This window comes from Eptesicus fuscus, chromosome 4 (genome assembly GCF_027574615.1).
Source record: "Eptesicus fuscus isolate TK198812 chromosome 4, DD_ASM_mEF_20220401, whole genome shotgun sequence".
NCBI lineage: Eukaryota > Metazoa > Chordata > Mammalia > Chiroptera > Vespertilionidae > Eptesicus > Eptesicus fuscus.
The window spans coordinates 59,014,295-59,040,766 of record NC_072476.1 but is presented as its reverse complement, the minus strand read 5'-3'; the positions used below and the strand labels follow the sequence as shown (position 1 = coordinate 59,040,766).

The 26,472-nt window shown below is 36.8% G+C and overlaps 2 protein-coding genes across 4 annotated transcripts in view; one reads left to right on the top strand and one right to left on the bottom strand.

Annotated features, from left to right (window-relative positions):
• Positions 1–12,148, bottom strand: part of SKIC3 (SKI3 subunit of superkiller complex) — a 70,351-nt gene extending 58,203 nt beyond the window's left edge. The window contains exons 1-7 of one of the 2 annotated variants that reach the window (XM_008144532.3): positions 11,892–12,148; positions 6,486–6,557; positions 4,674–4,828; positions 3,301–3,391; positions 1,893–2,036; positions 735–826; positions 248–323 (exon numbers count right to left, since the gene is read on the bottom strand). In XM_008144532.3, coding sequence (XP_008142754.2) covers positions 248–323; positions 735–826; positions 1,893–2,036; positions 3,301–3,390 — 402 coding nt within the window. In that variant the 5' untranslated portion in view covers position 3,391; positions 4,674–4,828; positions 6,486–6,557; positions 11,892–12,148. Of the gene's footprint in view, positions 1–247; positions 324–734; positions 827–1,892; positions 2,037–3,300; positions 3,656–4,673; positions 4,829–6,485; positions 6,558–11,891 lie in introns of those variants that run through there. The other variant, XM_028149880.2, reaches the window with a different exon arrangement.
• A 503-nt stretch (positions 12,149–12,651) lies between these two features.
• Positions 12,652–26,472, top strand: part of ARSK (arylsulfatase family member K) — a 40,951-nt gene continuing 27,130 nt past the window's right edge. Inside the window, exons 1-3 of one of the 2 annotated variants that reach the window (XM_008144531.3) lie at positions 12,652–12,971; positions 15,244–15,373; positions 19,568–19,727. In XM_008144531.3, coding sequence (XP_008142753.2) covers positions 12,834–12,971; positions 15,244–15,373; positions 19,568–19,727 — 428 coding nt within the window. In that variant the 5' untranslated portion in view covers positions 12,652–12,833. The remainder of the gene's footprint in view (positions 12,972–15,243; positions 15,374–19,567; positions 19,728–26,472) is intronic. The other variant, XM_054715059.1, reaches the window with a different exon arrangement.

Sequence of the window (26,472 nt, the reverse complement as noted above, 5' to 3'; positions counted from 1 at the left end):
TTACTTATTTTATTAATTCCTGCAGTTTCAAAAAGCTTTATAAGTTATAATACCTAAAATCTGAATTCTAATTTACAGTTTTCAATTTATATTATAAATATTTGTAATTTATATTATACCTCTAAATTATTTTAATACCATACTACATAACAATTTTTAAATTTTTCCCATAAGCTAAATGAAAGCTTTCTTCTAGAAATGGTTTTATTAAAAAGAAATATACTACCCCATAAAATCATTAGCCAACCTCTATGTGTTTCTTGTCTTGGTAATACAGATCCACAAGTTTCTTACAGACATCACACCACTTCTGTTTGTCAACACTTAGAAAAAAAAAAAAAAAAAAGCTTTTGAATCTAATAAAAACAATTGAAGGCTTAGAACACCAAAAGTAAATACCTCAATAATATTATCAGTTACTATTTTAAATCAGTAGACACCTCAGCTTTCATATTACAGTAAAATTTTATAAAATGAGACTCTCATAAAAAGATTTAAGAAACATTATCTTCGATTACACAGACTGAAAATAACATCAAAGTTCCCAAATTAGTTAATCCTCTATTAGTATTTTTATTCTGTTCTTATCATAATCAAGAGATTCTGCTATAACAGTCTGAAAGAAAAATGTTTCCCGACTCCTAGTACACGATTAGAGTATTTCTATATAATTTTAACCAGTTTTCCTAATTCATGCTTTTAAAGAAACTGGCCTTTCCCCACATATTGATTACCTTTCATAAAGATCCAGGAGCTTTTGGTAAACAGCAGGTAAGTCATCCTTAGCATTTATCTGATTACATTTCTCATACAGGCTTGCTAACCCCTAAAAGAGGAAGTAGTAGAGATTACTCTTCCAAAAACATCTAATGTTCTTGCATTTATTTTGCTAAAGTGACAATCTATAAAGGTTATTCATAATAAAGATAATTATAATTAATAAATATGTCTGGGATTTGCCTACAAATAATTTGGAGTTGAAGGGAGTAGGTACAAATTTAGATTTTTTTTTAAATTGAGAAGATTTTTATTGAAGCTAGATGATGGACATAGAAGGACTCATACCATTGTCTTTTCTTTTGAAAATATATTTGAAATGTTTCACAACAAAAAGAAATATTTTAATGGTTACTATACAATTTTGATCTCTAATACATTACCATATAACACTACTTTTACATGGTGAAACAAATACAAAATCCAAGTAGTCTGTAGAAATTGTCATTTTTGTTTCAATAAAGATCAGATATCCTATACCAATCGGTACATAATAAAAACAAGCACCTGTATAAACATGTTATCAGATACCCTCATTCATGCTCTTGTTCATGTAAACCTGAGACAAACGGGTTCATGTACTCCAGAGCCTACCACTTCCTTTTAATCACAGTTTCTAAGCTGTGATTAAGATATGAAACAAAGTGATTAAATATGAAAATTTGGAGACCATTAAATAAGAAAAAAGACCATAAAGACCATTAAATAAGAAAAACGAATTTAATCTGTACTCAAAGATAGAGAATTGCAAATTTTCTATGTTATTTTATTTTTAGAAAACATATTAGTATACATTTCTTTTCTCTCAGGTAAACAGAGAATATTCTTGATAAATCTTCCATATGCATATATACTTAGGAGATTTACATAATAATGTTTCAATTCCATTCCTCACATTTGGAAATAATTCACTGGATTGTTAAATAGGGGTAAATAGCATCTTTGGCACCACTTTTTTGAACTCTTCAGGTTTAAAAAAACAATAAATTTCAATTTTTTTCTCATGTAGAGTTAAGTGGAGGTTTAATTTTTTTTTAAATAAAGCTGTTACCTGTAATTTTAAAAATGAGAAAACAACTCTTTCTTATAATATGAGGAAAAATATTTTCACATACCTGCCAAGCTAGTAATTGGTCTGGCTCCAGTTCAGCCGCTTTCTTATAGGCACCCTGGGCCTGATCAGGTTGTTCTAGCTCGGCTGCGGCAACACCAATAAATACCCAGGCATTATAGTTATTTTTCTCTTGTTTTAACACTGTCTGATTAAAAAAATTAGAAGAGCAGGTCATTAAATTTTGGAAGTAATGGACAAACAACAAAAGACAGTCTAGCTGAAGGTCAGAAAATCTGGATCTACCACTAACTAGACAATCTTTAAAATGTTATTCAACCTCTGGTCTTCAGTTCCTTAGCAAGAGAGGGAGTTAGACTGGATCAGTAATTTTAAGGGGTCATAAATATGAGGTGTATATTTTTTAAAGCTGCCCAAATAATACTGATGTCTCCACCAAATGCGTCCCCTTGTCCCTTAAGAATACTGGGTATAAAAAGAATAAGACTGTTCTTAACTCCCAACCATCCTGCCTGCCTCCATTCCACAGTGCTAGTTAACTCACAAAATTGTTCTCCATATCATTTAGGATTAAGTGATATGTTTGTTTTCCCACTATGAATAAAAACTAATTCATACCTCTTTTTTCCAAATTTATTTTTATTTAAGTATAACTGGTATATAATCTTATATTGGTTACATTAGTTTTAGGTGTACAATATCGTGATTTGACATTTTTTATGCCTTACAATGTGATCACCTCACTAATTCTAGTAATCATCTCTAACTGTGTAAATTGATCACAATATATTTGACAGTATTTATTTTATACCCCTTTTGTCTCAAACCTCCTGTCAACTCCTCTTCCACTCTCACCTTATATTTCACTAAGAAAATAAAAGTCATCAGAGGAGATCGTCCTCATCTTCCCATCCCCAAATTTCCAACATTGACAGTGTGTGGATCTGCATCTACTTTTCCTCCTTTTAAGATGGAAGAAGTTTCAAAGAACCTCCTCATAAGCTCAGGACACCATCCTCTCTCACCTTCCCAAGGACTTCACTCCTACTACTCCCTCTATCTCTCCTGCACATTCAATTTCTCCTTCTTGACTGGAGCATCAGCATACAAAGGCACTTTAGAATCCACAAACCAAATAGAATTAAAATGTCAACACACTATTAAAGAATGACAACTGTAAGATACAGTAGAGTCCCACAGTAAACACATCAAAAGATACCTAAGAGATATTCAGGTTTTAAGAACTTGGCTTTGATAAGTTACCAATACAGAGAAAGACAAAATTAAGTGTGACAGAGCAGCTTATCGTAGCATAACCACTCTAACCGTTCTATTAAATAACCTTACTACCTTTGTTATACATAAACAGTAAATGATTCACATATCATGAATTGATAATGCTTATAAAGAGGTAACACACTTTCATTGTGGAAGAACAAAATATCAGTTACCTTACAATGTTTCAGAGCTTCTTTGTATTCTTTGTTTCTGATTGCATCTCTAGCACTTTTTAGAGCAGTCTTCACTTCCTTGCTAGACATTCTGTCAAAATAAAAAGCCTGACTGAATGTACAATAATAACCTGCCTAACTATGACAGCTCCAGCAAACTTAACCACCTGAAAAAGGCACATGTGATTCCTTATACCAGGAACACTCTTTCCCCCTTTCATATACACACAGCTTATTCCCACACCTCTCCAGATTTTCACTCAAATGCCACTTCCTCAGTGAAACCTTCACTGGCCACCCAATTTAAAATGTCAACCCTGCCTTATCCCACTCACAACCACCCAATATTCCCTTAACCTCCTCTCTAACCTTGCATTTATTTTTCTTCAAAGCATTTATGATCATCTTATACACTTATATTTTATACACTATATATTTTACTTAATTATATTATTTATTATCTGTTTCCCAACCCCATCAGAACATAATTTTCACATAGGTAGGGATTTTTGATTGACAAAGTGTACATATTAATAAATACTTCTTGAAGCTCAGTTGCATTTGAATTATACTCTCTCTCCACAAAGTAGGTTAAAACACAGATGATCCTATGGACCAGGACCCAAAACACATACCAATTTCAATTCAATTCTACACTAAGCAAGTTAGTAGAATAAGCCAAAGTCACAGAGTATGAACACTAACACAAATTTCAGTAACTCTGATATAAGAGTTTAAGCTTTTAAGCTATGTCTCTTTAATATATAAATCAGGTTATTAACATTCTTCATAATAAGGGTTACTTAGGATTATAGTAATATAGTATTCTTTAAGTATTTCTTCATTTAATTTCTTCATTTAAGATATAGTACTTAATTTTAAGTAAACTAACATATCTGAGATTTCACAACTTATTCTGATTTACCAGTAAACAGGTCAAATTTAATTATAATTTGATGTTGAAAAAAAGAAACATTTGTATTTTTTGCCAACTCCACTGAACTCTAATATCATCAGGAAGGTAAAACAAAGCTGCGTAAATGTTAAGTCGTTATAGACTGCAGATGTTCAAGGCAGCAAAATGAACCAGGGCAGATGGCTTGATGACCTGGTACATCAACAGTCCTTTATATCCAAAAGAGGCTGAGGTAGAAGCACAAGATCAAAGAAGTTACAGAATTTAAAAAAATCCTTTGACTTAAAAATGTTAGAATAAAAATAATATAAAAGTTAAGATATCATAAAATCAGTTTATCTATAGCCAAAACCAAATTCCCTAATTGACGTTGAACTGACTTTTCACCTAATTACAATAATTATGTAAGTAAAGCAACATATTTCATATGCTATTATTTTAGAAACTGCCCTCTTACTTGCAATTATCTTTGTATAAATTTATAGCTGGAAACTTCAGAAGGATTTTTCCCGTAGTTTACAAATCTTGATTGGAGCAGGCAACAAATTTCAATGCTGATTTCACAATAAGTTTTTTCATTCCAAAGTTATCTTTGGTGGGTAAACCTGCAGACTAAAAAGAAAAGAATATCAATGATGGTAACATCTAATCTAAACTAATAAAAAAACATCCAATAACAAAATCAAGAGTTCAAGTTAAAAAAGAACAAAAAGAGTTTTAAGATAAGGCCAAGCAAAAACAAACAGAAGAATACAACTTTTCCAGGACAAATATCATCTTTTCTATCACCCAACATTGAACAAGGTAGAACCAACCAGCGCCAACACTCCCAAGCTAAGCATAGCATATGTCATAAAAGAAATAGCAAAGAAGGCCTCTCTAATCAAGAGAAAGACCTAAAGCATATGAGTCATTAGTGAATCAAATGCTAAACTAGGAATAATGACTGCAAGTGCAACAGGAATTCAAAGAAAAGTATGGTGTGAAGTAATTAACAGCTACCAGACGGAGAAGACAGGACTTGAGAGTGGATATGTAAAGTAGAGCACCAGATTATAGAAGACCTTCATAGTCGGACCAGTTTAGACTTAAATATAGCAGCAAACACAGAGCTGTTAAATGCTTCTAAGTAGGCTATTTTTCAAGACCACTAGAGACAAACTCCATTCTTCTCTTGGTAACCAATACTAATGTTCACTACCCTTCCATATCTCTATGTCTCCATATGTAGCTATAATTACTTATGTAAATACAATTATTCTTGCTTTGGTGGAATCCTGCTTTCTTCTCTTCCTAATCCTTCTTCATTGATTTGGCATTTAGCATAATATGCCAGCAATGAGGCCCTCTCTTTACCTAAAATACACACACACACACACACACACACACACACACACACACACACACACACGTATGTTTCAAGGGTTTAAGTAACTTTTTTAAAGACAAAAAAAAATCTGCTACTTTCTGGCCCTGAAAACATCTTCCTCTTTTGGGGAAGTGGGGTGGAGAAGGAGAGGCTCATTCACTCATTTTCCAAACAAAGCTTTACTGAGCACCAACCAACTACTAGGTACCATCAAACCCATTTCCTGTCACAAAGTAAAAACCTACTATCCAGAAGAATTCCAGGTAATCCCACACTCCTCTCTTTGGGATACTTCCCTCCATTCCGGGCATTTCCAACACTTAAAAGAAAAATCTAGCTCTCTTACAAGTGTCTAATCTTCTTCCTCAGCCCTGCACTCTTTCCCCTTATACCTCTCCTTCTACTTTTTACTCCTCAATTTCTACTGACTTTTTTAAAATAAGGGCATTCATTTTGCACATTTTCACTCAATAAAAGTTTACTACCAACTGAAAAGTTTTTAACTCAACATACCAAGCATAAAAAGTAGCAACAACTTCACTTTCAAAAAGTTAGAAAGTGACAACCAAGCCAAAGAGACAATGATATACCTCAAAACTAATAAATATAGATGGGTGGAATAATATATCCTATACACCCGACTTTAAGCTATGGAACCTTAAGCTATATTCAATTATGCAGCTACAAAGATTTCACAAAGCAAAAATAATAACATTTACAAATAATAGTAACAATAATGACAATGAAAGTAATTACAGAAAAGCAAAATTGATACCTTTAAATGTGATGAAAGTCTAAAAGTATTTTGTGATGACTTTTCTTATAGAAGGAATTGATAAAAACAATCATTTAGTAAAAGTAGACTCCAATTACCTATTATTGAGCATTCTAAGCACTTACCTTTTACCTATTATCACTAGCTCTATCTTCTTTCTGCATCAAGTTTCAGATTGTTCCTTAACCATTATCCATCTAAATTAGTAAAATATGAAACAGTTAGGCACATAAAAAGGAGGACACACCCAAGACCTACTGAACTTTTTTTAATATATTAGATTCAAGTTCAATTTTCATAAATAACTTAAAACATGAGAAATAATTATGTACAATTTTTCATCTTTTTTCTTTCCCAAAGAGACACTAATCTTAATCTCCAACTTTCAAAATTAGTCTAAACCATGTTCCCGTAGCCTCAGGAGATAAAAGGAACTTCCATAAACAATCAAGTTCTGAAAAAAATATTCCAGGAACACAAACTACACTAACTTCAATATAAAAACTGAGCCAAAAGAGAAAATTATCTATTTCTGCACTACTTTGTTTTGAATCTAGGACAATTAAGGGCACTTATTTATATCCAATTTGCAACCTAACTACACCAAAGTGATCCTTGTTCTAAGCCATATAAAGGATTTAAATATTTTTAAATGATGCCCACATTATGCAATTAGAATACTGTAGTTCATAAGTTAATGAAAATAGAGATCACTTTTTTAAGATTAAAAATCCATCTAAATAGCCATCTAAAATATTGACACAATTTCTACATGACTACAAATTCTAAGTATTTTTTTATGGCATCCCTGGAATAAATTTTGTCAAACAAAATTAATCCAGAATGCTTCATGGAGAGAATAAAGTGGTTTTGAAAAACTGAAGAGATTTTAAAAATATATATTTTTAAAAAAATATTTTTATTAATTTTAGAGAGGAAAGGAGAAAGAGACAGACAGAGAGAGAGAGAGAGACAGAGACAGAGACAGAGACAGAGAGACCAATGATGAGAGAAAATCATTGATTGGCAGCCTCCTGCATGCCCACTACTGGGAATCAAGCTCACAACCAGGCATATACCCTTGACTGGAATCAAACTCGGGACCCTTCAGTCCGCAGGCCGACACTCTATCCACTGAGCCAAACCAGCTAGGGCTGAACAGAATTGGTGTTTTTTTTTTTTAAATATACTACTTGAAAACTAGGAAATGAACAAAACTTAGATGAAGCAGGTGGGGATGAACAAGAAAGAGAAAGTGAGTTTCTGGACTAAACACGCTATCAATATACTTAAATTGAATGATTAGTTCCACAGAAAAGCATCTTACTGTAAAGAAAACAAAAAGTTGTGATCCAAACAATGTTCAGGAAAGTAAACATTAAAACAAGGGGTGGGGAGGTAAAATAAATGTGAAAACCTGACTCTTCACATCACTAACTTCTTTAAGCCCTCGTCCAGCTACACTTGAGTATTCTTCTCATCCAACCTATTTTATTACTCAGTCACTTCAACTCTGTTCTTACAAAATACCCCAGATTTTATCAGTCCCTTTATTCTGCCATATCCACCCACTAAAGCAAGACTTAACCTGGTTGTGAAGGGGCTTAGGAACTGGATGAATCTGGGTTCAAGTGTCATTAGACCCTGGGCATCTTATTTCATAACTCTATGCCTAGTTCTTCATTGGTAAAGTAAGGATTACATCAGTTACCTGATAGGTACATAGATGAAGTGCCTGAACACAATACATATAATGGCTGTTCTCCTTATCTACTGCCACCCTCTAAATCAGGGGTGGGGAACCTTTTTTTCTGTTAAGGGCTATTTGGATAATTACAACATTATTCACAAGCCAGACAAAATTATCAACTAAAAAATTAGCCTGATGCCCGGCCTGTGAGGCTTGGTGGTTGAGCATTTACCTATGAACCAGGGGGTTATGGGGTCAATTCCCAGTCAGGGCACATGCCCGGGTTGTGGGCTTGGTGCCCAGTAGGGAGTGTGCAGGAGGCAGACGATTATGATTCTCTCATTACTGATGCTTCTATCTCTCTTCCTCTCCCTTCCTCTCTGAAATCAATAAAAACATATATATTTTTTTAATTAGCTTACTATATTTGGTCAAACATTTAACTAACTCACCCGTAATGAAGCCTTGGCAGGGCCAGACCAAATGATTTCATGGGCCTTATATGGCCCATGGGCCAGATGTTCCCCACCTCTGCTCTACATCAACTTCACTACTTTTTTTCCATTCCTAATCCACAGTGGTTATTATATACTTTCTCTACACATATAAGATCCCCAAGCCTCTCCTTCCTTGATCTCTCAAGAAGCAACCTTCTTGCCTATGTTCCTCAAAAGATGGCTATCATTAAATACAAGTATCCTCTTCAAATTGGTCAGTGTACATACAGATACTAGATTAAAGCCTCAACAGACACCACTCCCTCTTCTGAACCACTGAAGCATTTATTGGTCGAGCTATTCAACTGACACTTAACAGATACTTTTTATTATTCTATATAGATGTGTCCTGTCTCCAAAGTCAAAAAAGTCCCTAAATAAAGGTAACGTACCTTGATGTAATGTACATAATTACAATGATGTAAGGAGTTCCTTACATATCCAACACCTATTGCATACTACGATCTTCCAGCTTTCAGAGCCTACTCAAAAACACGTAGTTTTCAGTTCCCCCAAAGCAGTAATTCTCCATTTGCTAAAGTGGGAAGGAAGAATCTTCTTTTCAACATTAGCTCACATTACTTTTTTCACCAGCGCCAGAGCTTCCGCCTCTACAGCTTTACTCTCCCATTCAGCCTGTCCACATTTGCTTCTGTTTATTCAAATGCTACATGTAATTCAAGTGTCAAGCATAAAGCCTTCTCAGATGAATCTCACAGTAGTCCAAACTTTATAATTTATCTATACCAACATTTCCAAAAATGTATTCCAAGAAATATTAACTGCTTAAAGGTGTTAATATATAGCCTAGTAATTTTGAGAACAGTGCACATTATATATGTCACTCTTTGAAAGCCACATGCATTTTAGCATTTTAAAGGCTCTGAGAAGTCCTAAAGACCCAAACCAGCAATTCTACAACTTATGTTACTATGAATCATTTATTTCAATGAACAACAATTAACATTGTGAAGCAACCTAGTATTCTCCAAAGTACAATTGGGATTTGTGGTTTTGAGTTTTGATTTGTTTGGCAACTAACAACTTTTTTCTTTCTTCTCTTTTTCCCCTTTGTTGCTCATTCCCTCCATGACCCATGCCCTCTGCCCAGAGCTGTCAGCATAGTCATTAACTGTACTTTTTTTGATACCTTTTATACTGTTATTAAATTTACAAGTGTGTGTGTGTGTGTGTGTGTGTGTGTGTGTCCCACAATTAGCCTGGAAGTTCCTTAGGAGCAAAGACTATTTACACTACTCTTTTAGTTCCTAGTATCTGGCACGTTGTGATATTCAACAAACATTCACAGAATCGCAGCAGGTGAAGACAATACTAAATTTAATCCACGGTCACTAACTGGACATTAAAAGAAGTATGAAGAACTAAAATCTAGATCAAGACTTGCAACTGAAGACTTTTATGAACTGCACAGTTAAGTATTCCACTAAAGCAAGCAATTCCTAACAGACAAATCTTTAATCAGGGGTGAGGAATCTTTTTTCTGCCAAGGGCCATTTGGAGATTCATAACATCATTTGTGGACCATACAAAATTATCAACTTAAAAATTAGCCTGCTATATTTGGTCAAACATTTAATTAACTTACCCCTAATGCCTTGGCAGGGCCAGACCAAGGCCTTAAATGGTCCAAGGGCCAGACATTCCCTCCCTCCCCCACTTTAACTGATGACTTAAGACATGTAATGCAGCCCCTACCCTCATTGAAACACACATAGACATACATGTACACAAAGAGATGCACACTCACATCTCAAAAGTTCCTTTTCTGATAGAGTAAGTTATGATTAGCAAAAATGCTCTATGTGCAGAGAGTGATGAAAATAATGAAGAAACCTGAATTATATAATAACTAGTTGAAGGAATTGGGGAAGGTGTTGGGGTGGGAGGAAAGGCAGGGAAAGGTGAGAAGAGTAGTTTATAAGGAGAGATTATTCATGGAAAATTAAAAGAAATGGATGAATGTATGGCTAAAAGTAGAGAAAGGCTGACTTCAGCTCAAAATAAGAACTTTTAATAATCAGACCAGAAGAAATGTGGAATGGCTGCTCACAGGAAGTGTGTTTCCCATAACTGGGAATGAAAAAGCACAGACTGGACAACCCACTGGCGATAACAACGTAGGACCAATTGAATGCCAGATAAGAAGTTAGACTAGAAGCCTCTTAAGAGTCTTCCAGTGTATGTGTCTGGGGACCGAAAATACTCATCTCACTCCAGTCCAATTCAATACTTGCCCCCACTGACATTGTCAAGGGAAGAAAAAGGGGGATGTATTCTGTTCCGTCCGGCTGGTGTGGCTCAGTGGTTGAGCGTGGACCCATGAACCAAGAAGTCACCAGATCAATTCCCGGTCAGGGTGCATGTCCGGATTGCAGACTTGATATCCAGGAGACAGCAGGTTGATGTTTCTCTGTCATCAATGTTTCTATCTCCCTCTCCCTCTCTAAAGTCAATTAAAAAACATATTAAAGAAACAAAGAAAGAAAGAAAGAAAGAAAGAAAGAAAGAAAGAAAGAAAGAAAGAAAGAAAGAAAGAAAGAGAGGTGTATTCCTGTCATCCTGACTGGGAATTCAGAATACATGTCCTATGAAAACAAGATCAGAGAGAGTAAATACAGTTCACAGAATCAGTAATGTGCCATAGATAAAGGACATTTTTGATTAATCTAAATGTCAGTCAACATTGTTCCTATGGTAAAATGTGTTCAACATTCCAAATTAACTCAGAAAAAAAATTTTAAACACATCCTGCTCATGAAAGAACATACCTTTATCACCTTCCATGTTGTAATATTATTTCACTTTTTTTTCCTTAGCGTTCCTTGTGGACAGAGACTATTGTGTATATATCTGTATTCACCACATATCTTTGGCATGCTACTTGGTTAATAATTCTGCTTCACTAAAAGTGAGTAAGCTCAGGAGAACGTCATGAAATTTTGTAATTAACTAGAGACAGAGTTTGGGCAGTGAGTTAGGGTACAGATTACTCAGATTCAAGTCCTACTCAGACTGGCTCCCTGGGTAACCTTGGGCAAGTCATTTAACCTGTTTTCTCATTGCAAAATGGTGAAAGTGAGGATGATGGTAAATATTCCATGTAAAAGTATTTGCCACACAGTAAATGCTCAATAAATGTTTAGTATAATCCTCAGAACGGAATAAGTGTTATATATTAAATAAGGTCTGTCCCTTACTACAATTATTCTGTGCAGAAACCGTCAGATATTAGTATTAAGAGTTGGCTTTACGTTAACTAAGTACTGCAACGCCTCCTTTCCCTGTCATATTGATACGATTAACATGATGTACAAATTATATACCTGAAACTAAGACAATGAAATCAGGAATTTGGCTCTGGGACGGAAATCCGTTTCTTCCAGATTTTCCCAAAGGACTTCAACAGTCAAGAAGGACCTGTGATTCTTCCGCAGCAAAACAATGGGTTCTGAACCTATGTCAACTAATCGCTCACGTCACACAGAACCACACTTCCTCCTCCAAGAGACAGCCGCCCGCTTCTCTCCTCTGCACTCGGAAAGCAAGATGCACCTAAGCTTTCCCCTGCCTCGGACCTGCAACTTCACCTCCCAGGCCCCGCTCCTCACCCCACCTGAGTACAATGAATTCTAGCTGCACCGGCAAAGGCAGGAGGGAGATGCGGCAGACTGCAAATTTCCCTGGGGGAATGGACTCAAGGGGCCCATTGAGTATCCATATCGCACCTACGGCGGTCCAGTCGGAGGCCTCCCAAGGAACCACCGACCCAACGTAAGTGACAGCCGCGCCGCCACCTCATCACCTCCCACCTCACGGTCCCGCTTCCAACTCAGCCACCTTGTTCCGCGCAAAACGAGCACCCTCGGCCCCTGACCCTTTCTCTCTCTACGTTTTCATTTCAACCATTTCAACCACCGACCAAGCCCAACTTCTGCAAAAGCGACAGCGACCCTAACCCACCTGGGTCAGATGCTCCTCCTACAAACCAGTCTGGAGTCCCGGCGCATGCGCGTTTCCCCAGGCATGGCTCACGTGACTGGAAGTGACTCGCTCTTAGTTTGCTCCGTATTTGATTAAAAGGTCTTAACAGGAGTTAGGGCGGAGAAGTCCACCTGTGCGCATGTGCCCACTCTGATCCTGATGGGAGTTGTAGTTCTGCGGGTGAGGCGCAGGGAGGAAACCCAACTGCGATCCCCGCCCACCTCTTCCCTGCGGGAGGAAGCGGGCCCAGCGCCCCGAGACCGGGCGGCCAGCTTCTCTCTGCGATGCTGCTGCTGTGCGTGTCGGTGGTCGCAGCCTCGGCGCTGGCAGCACCAGCTCCCGGGACTAGCGGGAAGGGGCAGGGAGCTGCTCGGGAGCGGCCCGATGCGCCTAACGTAGTGTTAGTGGTGAGCGACTCCTTCGTAAGTACCGAGAGGGGGCGGAGGGGCGGGGGAGCGGAGGAGGGCGGCGCACCCGTCCCGATCCGCTACCCGCCCACAGCCTTTCCTGTGCTGCAGGCTTTGGGGAGCAGGATCTGAAACTTGCAAACTTGTTTTACCCTGATGAAAAGTAAAAAGCGCATTTTATCTTGAGGCCCCGTATACACACACGTACAGTACACCACATAGATATGCATGTAATACATATAAAACAATAGTGAATAAAATGTGCTCTGATAGCGTCTTTGCAAATCTTTTGATATTTTATTGCTAGCCTCGATTCACTAAATTATTTTACCACTATTAATGAACGGTCAGTCTATAACCACGTTTGATTTAATAGTAGAGGAAATAACATTCTGCATCTCCATAAAAGCTTGTTAGTTTTCCAGCGGTCACTCCCCAGTTCACCACAAGTTTGCAGGAATTTTGTGTTTGGGTGAGAAGTGAAGAAATTTAACGTGTTTTTGCCCTAACCGGTTTGGCTCAGTGGATAGAGCGTCCGCCTGTGTGGACTCAAGGGTCCCCGGTTCGATTCCGGTCAAGGGCATGTGCCTTGGTTGCGGGCACATCCCCAGTGGGGGGTGTGCAGGAGGCAGCTGATTGATGTTTCTAACTCTATCCCTCTCCCTTCCTCTCTGTAAAAAATCAATAAAATATATTTAAAAGAAAGTTAACGTGTTTTGTTGTTTGCCCACGTATCTGATAATCCTGTCAGTGCTGATTTAAGTTAATTAGTTGATATAATTTGATTCACTCCCTGATGATATTCCAGGGAAATAGTGTGTGTGTTGTTGTTGAATCCTAAACTTGAACAGTTTTTGAAACTTTCCCCAAGCAATCAACCAAAAGAATATTACTATCAATATTACCTGATATTTAGTATTATTCCATGATTTTAAAACGAATGCCTGGACAAATGTTTGGTTACTAATTATAACATTAGTTCATTATCACTGGGAGTTAGTGTGCTCACTTGGATAGTTGGTGTTAAGCATGGCTGGTACTAGAGTACTTTTAATCACCATTGTTGTATTGCCTTGCTCCTAGACCAGTGGTCGGCAAACTCATTAGTCAACAGAGCCAAATATCAACAGTACAACAATTGAAATTTCTTTGGAGAGCCAAATTTTTTAAACTTAAACTTCTTCTAACGCCATTTCTTCAAAATAGACTCGCCCAGGCCGTGGTATTTTGTGGAAGAGCCACACTCAAGGGGCCAAAGAGCTGCATGTGGCTGGAGAACCGCAGTTTGCCGACCACTGACCCATGATGATTAAAGTTACATAATCTGGATACACCTGTAGGATTTGTTGAGAATATTACAAAAGTAATCTTTACGGTTACCTAAACTTATGGAACAGGCAGTTTTGGAGAGTAACATGTAGAGTTCATTAGGGAGTGCTCTTGAGATCAGAGGGGAAGGAAGGACGCAGGATTGTACAGAGAGAGAAGTTGGGTTTTGCTGTAGACATGGAGGCCTGGGTTGACCTTACGGGTAGTTCTCAAACTAGTATGATACCTCAGAACTGATTCCGGTGGGGTGAGGCGCCAGACCTTTGTACCCTCATGTTGGATGGCCATTAGTTATGGGCTGCTCTCAGAATGGGGCATGATCTTGGGCAAGGTAACTTTCTTCAGCAGAAGCAATCTTTTGTTTCTAGAAGGAAATGTAGGTGGTGCATCACAACATACCTAGAAACTTCCAATGCTGACTGGGTCCTTCTCATTATTTAGGTCTCAGACTTCCCAGAGAAACCTTCCCTGTCCACTCTATCTGAAGTAGGTCTCCCTGTTATTCTGCGTCTCGGGTTTTTTCCAAAGCACATACCACAGTTTGTAATTATTCATATTTTATTTACCAGTATACTTTAGTCTCCCGCACTAGATTAAACTTGAAAGGCACCAGGGACTATGTTTTATCTCCAGATTGTATCTCCAGATCATTCATAGTTCCTGGCACACAGTAAATACTCAATAAATATTGATTCAATCAGGCCATCATCCTGCAAAAGAACTTTTCAGAAAGTCCCGTTAATTTATTTACTCTGTTCTAATGAATCTAAGTGGAACACTGAATTGAATCCTCTGGATTTTGAGCCAGATACTGATATCACTATCTATACTTGTTTTTATTTGTTGAGGATTTTAGGGTCATATTGAAGTCCTTTGATAAGTTTTAAGGTTAATATTAAAGGAGACAATTTTCTTCTTTCGTGATGCAATCAGTGTTAATTAAATTTCTTCATTCCAGGATGGAAGGCTGACGTTTTATCCAGGAAGTCAGGTAGTGAAACTTCCTTTTATCAACTTCATGAAAGCACATGGCACTTCCTTTTTGAATGCCTACACCAATTCTCCAATCTGTTGCCCATCACGTGCAGGTATGAACATGCTTAATATTAATTAATGAAAGAAAGTGGCCACACAGTGAAGATAATTTTACAATTTAAAAGATTATTCCCAAAAGTAGTATAGCAAGTAATATTTGGCATTTAATTAAAAAAGTTTAAGTGATAAGGGTTTTAAGGTATGTATTGGCTATTGGGGTTATTAGATTTTCTAATTTATTTTTCCAGAATAGGAATTTTTATCATTTAAAATGGTGTTTAGTTCATGTGTTAGGGTTTCATTTCCTAATGACTGAGTGACTAAGAATCTTTTGACCAAGCAAATCAGGAAATATTCATATTTCCTGGAAGAGTTATATTTCTAAGGAAGTTTTTCGGTAAGAGTACAAGGAGTTGGGAGGGGACTTCAGAGTATACCATAAAGTAGTTAGAAGTTGTCATAAATCAGGTTTATCTGAAGTTTTCCATGTTATTTCAGATTACATCTCTTCAGGCTTAATTAACTTCTATCCCAACCTAATCATTTTATTATAGTAATTTAACAAATAGGTATAGTTTTAATAGGCAAAACTTGTTTCAGTGACATTAAGCCATGAATAACTGAGAAACGGGGAAAAAACTGCCATTCTTATATATTCTGTCTCTTCTCTGACGGTTGTTTTCCTCGTTCTAATATATGGTTGGTTGCTTTGGAACTCATAAATAGCATTCAACAATTTGCTTTTGTCTGTAAGTTCCCAGCATGATATTCTCTGTGATTTGAGTCACAAGTTTCTTTGCCTACATTTTCAGTACTATCAACTATATAATCACCAATGATTAAAGGAATCCTGAACTATATTATAAATTATATTTCAATGATGAAGGACCAGGTATATTAAAAAATAGTTTTGTTACTTTTTTACATTTCCAGAACATATTTAACTAAAAATTTACACATTTACACTCCCCTTTCTCACCGCCCCCTCCCTCCCCTGCTCCCCCACCATCCTCAACCTCATTTCTGGCAATCACAGGCAGTTGAATTTGGTTCTTTTTAGATTCCACATATATGTGAGATGGTACAGTATTCAATACTTTAACTTACTTCACTTACTATAATGCCCTCAAGGTGCATCCATTGTGGCAAAAGCCAGGATTTCCTGATATTTTATAGCTGCATATTAGGTAGGTGATAGGTAGATATCACATCACATTGATTTTATTCATGTCTTGATGGACACTTAGGTTGTTTCTCTCTTGGCTATTGTAAATAATGCAGTGAACATGGGGGTGCAGATATTTCTTTGAACTGGTGACTTAATTTGCTCCAGATGTATACCCAGAAGTGGAATTATTGGATTGATTATATGATTGTTCTGGTGTAATTTTTTTTTAGGAATCTCCATAGTAACTTCCTCAATTTTCCGTAGTGGTTTCACCAATTTAGATTCCCATCACCATGCATGAGGGTTTTCCTGGGTATTCTTTTCTCCAATGCTTGTTATCTCTTGTCTTTTGATAGTAACCATTCTAACAGGCACAAAGTAATATCTCATTGCAGTTTTGATTTGCATTTCTATCATGATTAGTAATGAAAATCATTTCATGTACCTGTTGGCCATTTCTAAGTTTTTATTGGAAAAATGTTTATTCAGATCCTCTGCCCATTTTGTAATCAGTGTATTTTGTTTGTTTGTTTCTTGTTTTTTACTATTGAGTTGTATGAGGTCTTTATATTTTCTGAATATTAACCCCTTATTCAACAGATGATTTTAAAATTATTTTTTCCACTCCATGGGTTGCCTTTTCATTTTATTGATAGTTTTCTTTGCTGAACAGAAGCTTTTAATTTTATGTAGTCCCATTTATTTATTCCTGCTTTTCTTGCCTTTGCTTTTGGTGTTAAATCCAAAAACTTATTGTCAAGATCAGTGTTGAGGACCTTACCTACTATGTTTTCTAGAAATTTCATGGTTTCAGGTTTTATGTCCATATGTTTATCCCATTTGGAGTTGATTTTTGTGTATGGTTTAAGATAAAGGTTCACTTTCTCCAACACCATTTATTGAAAATACTAGCCTTTCCCCATTGTATATTTTTGGCTCCTTTTTCATAAATTAATTGACCATATATGTATGGGTTTATTTCTGGGCTGTCTATTCTGTTTCATTGATCCATGTGTCTGCTCTGTAACAATAATGTACTAGTTTGATGATTATAGATTTGTAATATAGTTTGAAATCAGGAAGTGTAATGCCTCTAACTTTGTTCTTCTTTCTCAAGATTTCTGTGGCTATTCGGGGTCTTATATGGTTGCATACAAATTTTAGAACTGTTTATTCTATTTCTGTGAAAAATACCATTGGAGTTTTGATAGGTATTGCATTGAATCTGTAGGTTATTTGGGATAATATGGACATTATATGAATATTAATTATTTCAGTCCATGAGCACATATTATCTTTCCATTTATTTGTGTCTTCTTCAATTTCTTTAAACCATATCTTGCAGTTTTTAGTGTACATATCTTTCACCTCCTTGGTTAAATTTACTCCTAGGTATTTTATTCTTTTTGATACAATTATAAATGGTATTTTTTTCTTAATTTTTCTTTCTGACAATCGATTGATTTGTGGATTTTAAACCATCTTTGCATTCCTGGAATAAAGTCCAATTGATCATGGTGTATGATCCTTTTAATGTACTGTTGAGTTCTGTTTGCTAATATTTTGTTGAGAATTTTTGCATCTATGTTCATCACGGATATTGGCCTGTAATATTTTTTTGTATTGTTCTTGTATGGTTTTGAGGGTAATGCTGGCCTTATAAAATGAGTTTGGAAGTGTTCTCTCTTCTATTTTTTTTTTTTTTTGAAGAGTTTGAAAATGACTGGTATTCTCATTTTATGTTTTGGTCCTGGACTTTTCTTTGTTGTGAGGTTTTTTATTACTGAGTCAATTTCCTTACTCATAATTGGTCTGTTCAGATTTTCTATTTCTTCATGATTCAGTATTGTTTGATTGTATGTTTCTAGGAATTTTTCCATTTCTTCTAGGTTATCAAATTTCTTGGCATATAACTTCATTGTAGTCTCTTATAATCCTTTGAATTTGTGTGGTAGCCGATGTAACATCTACCTTTAATTCCTAATTGTATTTATTTCAGTCCTTTCTTTTTCTAGGAAAGTCTAAAGGTTTATTTTGTTTTTCTTTTTTAAAACCAACTCTTAGTTTTATCAGTCTTTCCATTATCTTTCATTTATTTAAACTCTGATCTTCGTTATTTCCTTTCTCTTACTAACTTTGGGCTTTTTTTCTAGTTCTTAAAGATGTTCAATTACTGTTCATTTGAGCTCTTTCTTTTTCCTTAATGTAGGTGTTCATCGCTATGAACTTTCTTCTTAGAACTGCTTTTTACGCATCCCATTAATTTTGGAATGTCGTATTTCCATTTTCAATTGTTTCAAGATATATTTTGACTTCTCTTTTGATTTTTTCTTTGACCATTGGTTGTTCAATAGCATGTTGCTTAATTTCCACATATTTATGAATTTTCCAGTTTTCTTCATTGTAGTCAGAAAATTGCTTGATATGATTTCAATCTTCTTAAATATATTAAGACTTCTTTTGTAGCCTCAGATATGATCTATCCTGAAATGTTCCATGTGTACTTGAGAATAATAATTTTTTTCTGTTGCTTTTGGATGGAATGTTATTTAAATGTCTGTTAAGTCTATCTGGTATAACAGGTAGTTTAAGTCCAGTGTTTCCTTACTGATTTTCTATTGTTGTTGAAAGTGGGCTTTTGCAATACCCTAGTACTATTGTATTGCTGTCTATTTTTCTCTTTAGGTTTGTTAATATTTGAAGAAGGATTTATTGAATAAATAGTTGTAGAAAATGAGATAATGAATCATGAACTACTTAGTGATTATTTTTGTAATTGAAAGAAGATTCTAGAATCAGACAGGACTTATATTTAATTCCAGCTGTATTTACCTTAAACAACTTAACTTATAAACCTTAGAGACTTACTTGTAAAATGGAAATAGTAACTCCTTGCAGAGTTGCCCCTTGATAAATGAGGTAATTAGAAATGTTAGGTGAAGCACCTAATGCAGATATGTTTTATTCCAGAGCATGAGCTCTAAACTAGTTGACTCTATTCTCTCTTGCAGTAATTGTCTTAATAGCTAATGCAAATTTTTAAGCTGACACTGATCCCAGTTTCTTCTTTTTCCCCCAGCAATGTGGAGTGGCCTCTTCACTCACTTAACGGAATCTTGGAATAACTTTAAGGGCCTAGATCCAAATTATACAACATGGATGGATATCATGGAGAAGCATGGGTACCAAACACAAAAATTTGGAAAATTGGACTATACTTCAGGACATCATTCCATTAGGTAAAAAATAAAACAAAAAATAGTCCTCATAAGCTTTTCTCTGCTATATCACATAAATGTACCCTTTTTAACTTTTTAAAAATCTATCTAATAAGGTAAAATTAAATCTCTTAATCCCTCAATGTGTTAATTTGGTTAAAACATTATCTTTCTTTAATCTAACTGAAATATTAAATTTGCTAATATACTGATAATTTTTTCTTAAATATTAAAGGTCATTAAGATATCTATTAATTTGTTTAGCCCGTGATTTATTTTTACTGAAATTTTGTTATATAATGGCTGCTTTATTATTTACTTTACAGTTTTCTTGCTACTTGTTTTTGTGAGTTCATTCTAATGTGAGTCTATTGTAACTTCCATTTTTTTTTTTTTTTCATTTTACTAAGTCCTCAAAACCAGGTAGTCAAGCATGGTTGATAGTAGTAGAGATCTAGGAACAGATTAACTACTTTTGAATTCTAGTTTCTCTGTATACTACTAACCTGTGGTAGTATAATCTTGGGAACATTATCTAAGCTCAGGAACTTTAATTTCTTTGTTGTAAGGATAAAATGAAATAATATATGCTGAAAAGATCTAACATAGCAGGTCTGAAACTTCTCTCCTTAGAAAGACCTGCTTTCAAAGTTGGCCTTTGGCTGACATCTGGAAACTTGAATTTCAGGAGTGTTCCGTGTATCCTCTAACTGATCAATGACGTACTGTGTACCTAGAGTGTTTGTACAGTGTGGTTTATTCTGAACACCTGATTCCACTCTGGAAGTCTGCAGTTTTGGTGTGTTCTAGGCAGAGGGTGTCTACATAATCAGCCCACAATGACAACTTGGGTATTAAGTCTCTAATGAGCTTTCCAATAGACCACACTGTACATATATTGTCATAGACAAATGCTGGATGAATTAAGTGTGTCCTTTGTGACTCCACTTGGCAACTTATACCTTGTTTCCTGTGGAATCACCCTAAGCATATTTTTCCTTTGCTGCTATTGTGTTGTGTATCCTTTTTGCTGTAATAAATCATACGTGAGTAAATCTCTTTGCTGGCCCCATGAGTCCTCCTAGTGAACTTAGGTGTGATCTGGGGGTCTCCCAACACTTGAGACTCCTGGCACAAATATATATTAAGACCTCAGAGCAGTACCTCTTGCCTAACAGGTGCTAATTGAGGGCTATGGTAAATATAGTAGTGATGAGGATGATGCTAATGATTATAATAAGAGCCAGAGAAATATATTCAGTAAAAATAATGGTGCATGTAGTGAGATAAGTAGTGTTCCCCAAAAATTCACATCCACCGGAGTTTCAGAATGTGACCTTATGTGGAAATAGATCCAGTTTGTAGATTCTATTGGAGGTGAAATCATCCTGGACTTAGAGTGAATCCTAGTCCTATCAGAAGAGAAAAGGACACATACACACAGAGAAGGCAGTGTGGAGACAAGAGACATAGTTGGAAGTGATCACATCTAAAATCAAAGAATGCTAAAATATCACAAACCAAAGAATGCTAAAGATTGCCAAGAGTTACCAGAGGCTAGGAAGAAGCAAGGGGATATTCTTCCCCAGAGCCTACGAGCTACGGTTCTCAACAGGTGTGCTGCGGCACACTGGTATGCCGCAAGAATTTTTAAAACATGCAATACTTAACTACTACTCATGGGCACTGGCCTGTTCTCCCTTAGATTATCAGATTTTTAAAAAATGACAACAGCCAACACAATAGCCATCTGGTGTGAATGAATCAAAAGTATACCTACTTTTTAACGGATGGACAAAAAATATATTTTTTGGTGTGCTGCAGAATTTCTAGCCTCCAGAACTGGGAGGGAATAAATTTCTGTTGTTTTAATCTACCCAGTTTGTAGTAGTTTGTTAGAGCAGCCCAAGGAAATTAATACAATGACTTTTGGGTAAACAGATACTAAAATAATCTAGAAGAATCAGAGTGAGCAGGTCTTCCAGTAATATCCTTTTGTTCAACCCCTCATTTCATCATGATGTTGATGAGATGCCATAGGGACATAATGCTTTTTTGTTTCAATTGGCCATTCATAAAACTGGTTTTGTTATATGTCATTTCACTAAAGTCATAGAAACCATCAGTGATGTTAAGGGAGGACTTAACTGTATTAATCTTGCTCTTCTGGTTAATGTTAAATTTCTTTCCTTTTCTGTCTTTCAAAATCTAAGAGATATCAAGACTGGAACCCTAGAAGTATCCTTTTCCCCACCACTGTCTTCTAATCCATCACCAAATATTGTCAGCTCTACTTCTTAAATATTTCCCCAATTTATTCACTTCTCATTATCTCCACCAAGTACTGTTATCTCTTGCCTAAACCACTGAAATGGCCTCCCAACTTTTCTTCTGACTAATTTTCTACAGGCAATCAGAGTGATCTTTTTAAAATATACATTTGATCAAATGACTTGCCTGTTTAAAAATTTTCAATAGTTTTTATCTCTGCAGGTAGGCTAAAGTCCCAAATCCACAACATCCTACCTAATAAAAGAGTAATATGCAAATTGACCATCACTCCAACACAAGATGGCTGCCCCCATGTGGTCAAAGATGGATGCCCCCATGTGGACACAAGATGGCCACCACAAGATGGCCAGCAGGGGAGGGCAGTTGGGAGGGACCAGGCCTGCAAGGGAGGGCAGTTGGGGGCGATCAAGCCTGCAGGGGAGGGCAGTTAGGGGTGACCAGGCTGGTAGAGGAGGGAAGTTGGGGGCAACCGGGCCTGCAGGGAAGGGCAGTTGGGCGGGGGGGGACCCAGGCCTGCAGGGGAGAGCAGTTTGGGGGGACCAGGCCTGCAGGGGAGGGCAGTTAGGGGTGATCAGGCCAGCAGGGGAGGGCAGTTAGGGGTGACCTGGCCTGCAGGGGTGGGCTGTTAAGGGCAAAAAGGCTGGCAGGGGAGCAGTTAGGCATCAATCAGGCTGGCAGGGGAGTGGTTAGGGGGTGATCAGGCTGGCAGGCAGAAGTGGTTAGGGGCAATCTGGAAGGCAAGCAGGTGAGCAGTTGGGAGCCAGCAGTCCTGGATTGTGAGAGGGATCCCAGATTGGAGAGGGTACAGGCTGGGCTGAGGGATACCCCCCCCCCCCCGCACGAATTTCATGCACGGGGCCTCTAGTCCTATATAAGAGAGGAATATGCTAATGAGCCATTGTGCCTTGAGGCATAACGACCAACAGCCCAACAACGTAAGGACCAGATCACAGATCTGCAGGAGGGTGGGGCAGCGAACTACAAGCAGGTGGCAAAAAGCTACAGGAGCGGGCAGGCCAGCAAGCTATGAAGGGGGGAAGGGAGGAGGGGGTAGGGGAAGCTACAGGAGGGCAGGGCAGCAAGCTATGAAGGGGGGAAGGGAGGAGGGGGTGGGGGAAGCTACAGGAGGGCAGGGCAGCAAGCTATGAAGGGGGGAAGGGGGGAGGGGGTGGGGGAAGCTACAGGAGGGCGGCAGAGAGCTACTAGCACATGGATTCATGAGCAGGGCTACTAGTTGTTTATAAGACCCTACATAACCTAGCCCCTGCCTACCTCATTTAGAACCACTCACTTTCTCCCTCAGTGTGTATTTGGTCTTTCTTTAATCCTCTAAAATTCGTTTTACTACCTCTGGACAATTGACAAGCTAGTTCTTCCGTGCACAATGCTCTTCCCCGACGCTGCCTGGCTAGCGCAGCAGAAGGAAAGGGTGGGAAGGGAGGTACGTGTGGTGGGAGGAGCACAGGCTTTGAGTGTGTCCGGACTGTTAGCTGCCCAGCTGCCTTGCCTGTCATCCTTGTGACCTTCAGTTGCTTGACTTCTCTAAGTGTTGGTGTTGTTGTCTGTAACTGGAACTAATAATGGTACCCATCTCATTGGATAATTGTCATTTTTAAATGAGTTAATAAGATTATATTTAACAATTAAGTGAGATAATACAAAACAGTTCCTGGCACAAAGTAAGTATTTAATCAAGGTAAAATAGTATTGTTGTTATAAAAATGGCTTAACCAGAATTGTAGTTTAACACTTACATAACTTTTCCTTTTTCTAAAGTTCATTACATTGCTGTTATTTCATTGAGTTTCACACATTTCTCTTTAAAATCCTTCTCCTTTTTATACAATAAGGCTAATCCAGAGTAAAATACAACTATTCATTTTATCTTACTTTAAATTCTTCCTCTTTGTTCCCTTAATCAATCCAATAATGAAAAGAATCTGGACTTGAACCCCTTGAACTCCCTGTTATCATAATTCTGTGGGAAATGGTTACAATATGGCCTGAATGTTATTCTTCATTGTGCTAATGCTTGGAGGGGGCAAGGACCCTGCTTTTTCACTGCTTTATTCCCACTGCCAGTAGTGCATTATAGGCACACAATTAAATGTTTGTTGAATGAGTAAATGGAATACAAAGTTATATTGCTCTACCTATGGCTTAATACTTGATAAGCATTGATGTTCTATTTAACCCAGGGTCCTAGCACCTGTTCATTATTAGTGTTTTGTATATATCTTCAACTAATAGAATATATCCTCTTTTTCAGTTTTTTACTATTTTAAGTATCCTTAATTTTCCTAAGTGCTTTCTCATGTGAAATTCTAAAATTAGAAAAAGGAAAAGTTGACATTTCAGAGGTCAGAGATGGTTCTTAGAATAATAATTGCTTGCAGCATATTTTCATTGTGCTCACTCTCCCACCAGAGCTTAGGAAATTGAAATAAATAATTAGGACTACTTATATGGGTACTGTATATACCCACACAGTCATATGGCTGACAAGTAGATCAAGGTTGCTGTTAATAGCATGTCTAAAAGGTTATATGAATTATGGTACATTATCTTTCAGATATTTCAGTGAAAGTTTAAAAATGGATCTTAGGGGGGAAAGGTCTCTTAATATCAAACTTCATAAATAGGGGCATTCAGTGTTTTTGATAGACTGACTCTCAAAGTTAAAACTCAAGTTTTTATAATTCTTTGTGCTACATTTACCACTGAAATTGGCTATTTTCGACCCTGCTTCTATTTTCAGCCAGAAATACCAGTGTTTTAGTTTATTACTACAATGCCTCACGTGTCTCTTTCAGGCATAAAGTGATGCTTTTTTCTTGGACCAGTGTGAGGACACTGGGCCTGTTCTGTGTCCCTTACTGTATATCATGTACTAGTCCAGTGCTGCACCACACTGGGAGCTCTAAGGGCCACACAGTGTTTCTTCCAGACAATTGTTTATCAAGTGGTGGTGGTAAAACTCATTAAGATACCACATTCTGACTAAAGACCTTGAGCAAGTTTCATCAAATGAGCTTACACTAGATGACTGTAAAGGATTTTCCTTTCTGAAATTCTGTGACTTGGATGGAGTACCGTTAAATGCTTTATAAAGCCCTGATATTCATCTGCCCCCTCATATTATATGTATTGTGCTTATTGTAGTTCTATTTAGGTTCATATTTGCTGTATCTTCTTAGCAATTGAAAGGAAACATTTGTATTTAATTCATTAGGTGTTTTCATCATGTTTGTTATCAGGTAAAACTGTTTTGCCAATATATTCCCAATATTTAAAACAGTGGTTCTCAATTGAGGGCTATTTCGCCCCAGAAGACATTTGACATGTCTGGAGACATTTGGGTTGACACCACTGGGAGAATGCTGCTGGCACCTAGCGGGTCGAGGCCAGGGTGGTTGCTAAACAGTTTATGAGGCACGGCACAGTCCCCACCCCCCAGCAAAGAAGTACCAAGGTCAAAATGTAGAGGATGAGAAACTGTTATCTAAAACTAAGTATTTTATACTCATCAGCATGGCCTTAGCAGTATATAATTAATATCACACTGCATTTTTTATCTTAAATTTAACTCTTCCACATTCTAAGGGATTAGACCCAATTGACACTAGTTATGTCAATGTTTTTAGAAGTAATGAAACCAAAGAAAATGTTAATTTGGAAGTGTATAGAATTATAAAGTAATTGATTTCATATAGATATTTAAAAGCTAGGTTTCTAAGATCAGTACAGTTTAATAAAGAATTTGAATATTAAGTAATATTCCTTAAAGTACTAATAGTAGAAGATGATCTTTATTTAACTTACAAAACTAAAATTGGATGTATGCATTACCCATTCAACAAATATTTATTGAACCACCTACTATGTACCAGACACTATTTTTAGATGATGGGAATATAGTAGTAATCAAAACACAAAAATCTCATGGAACTTACATTCTTGTGGCATTAGAAGAGAATTTAAACAAGTTACTGTCTTATTATTCCTAGCTAAAAGTTTAAAACCTAAAATCCAATTCTTTTTTATTTCATCTTACCATCATTGTAATTATATATGTTCTCAATTCAAATAGCTTATGTTTTACTCACACAAATTCACAATAGGCCATTTTAATCCCCTCAAACAAATGAAAAAATAAAAGACCTACTTCCAAAGTGAGAGGATTGCTTTGGAGAAACTCTTAAGCTAGAGCTTCTAGCAAAAGGAAGCAAATCATAGGCTGCTAACAACACTCTTCCTATCCCTGTCAGGCCAGCAGACCAACAGGATCACAGGCTGTGTAAACAGAACCGGAGAGACCAAGAGGAGAGGGAGAGAAGTCAAGAACAGCAACCACAGGGCCCTCTCTCCGTCCCTCAGAACTCTGCAGGCTAGTGAATAAGTCTGTGCTTACCTAACCATATCCACTATTTTATAATCTAATATCTATATCTTTAGGTCAGTTTTGTCCATACTG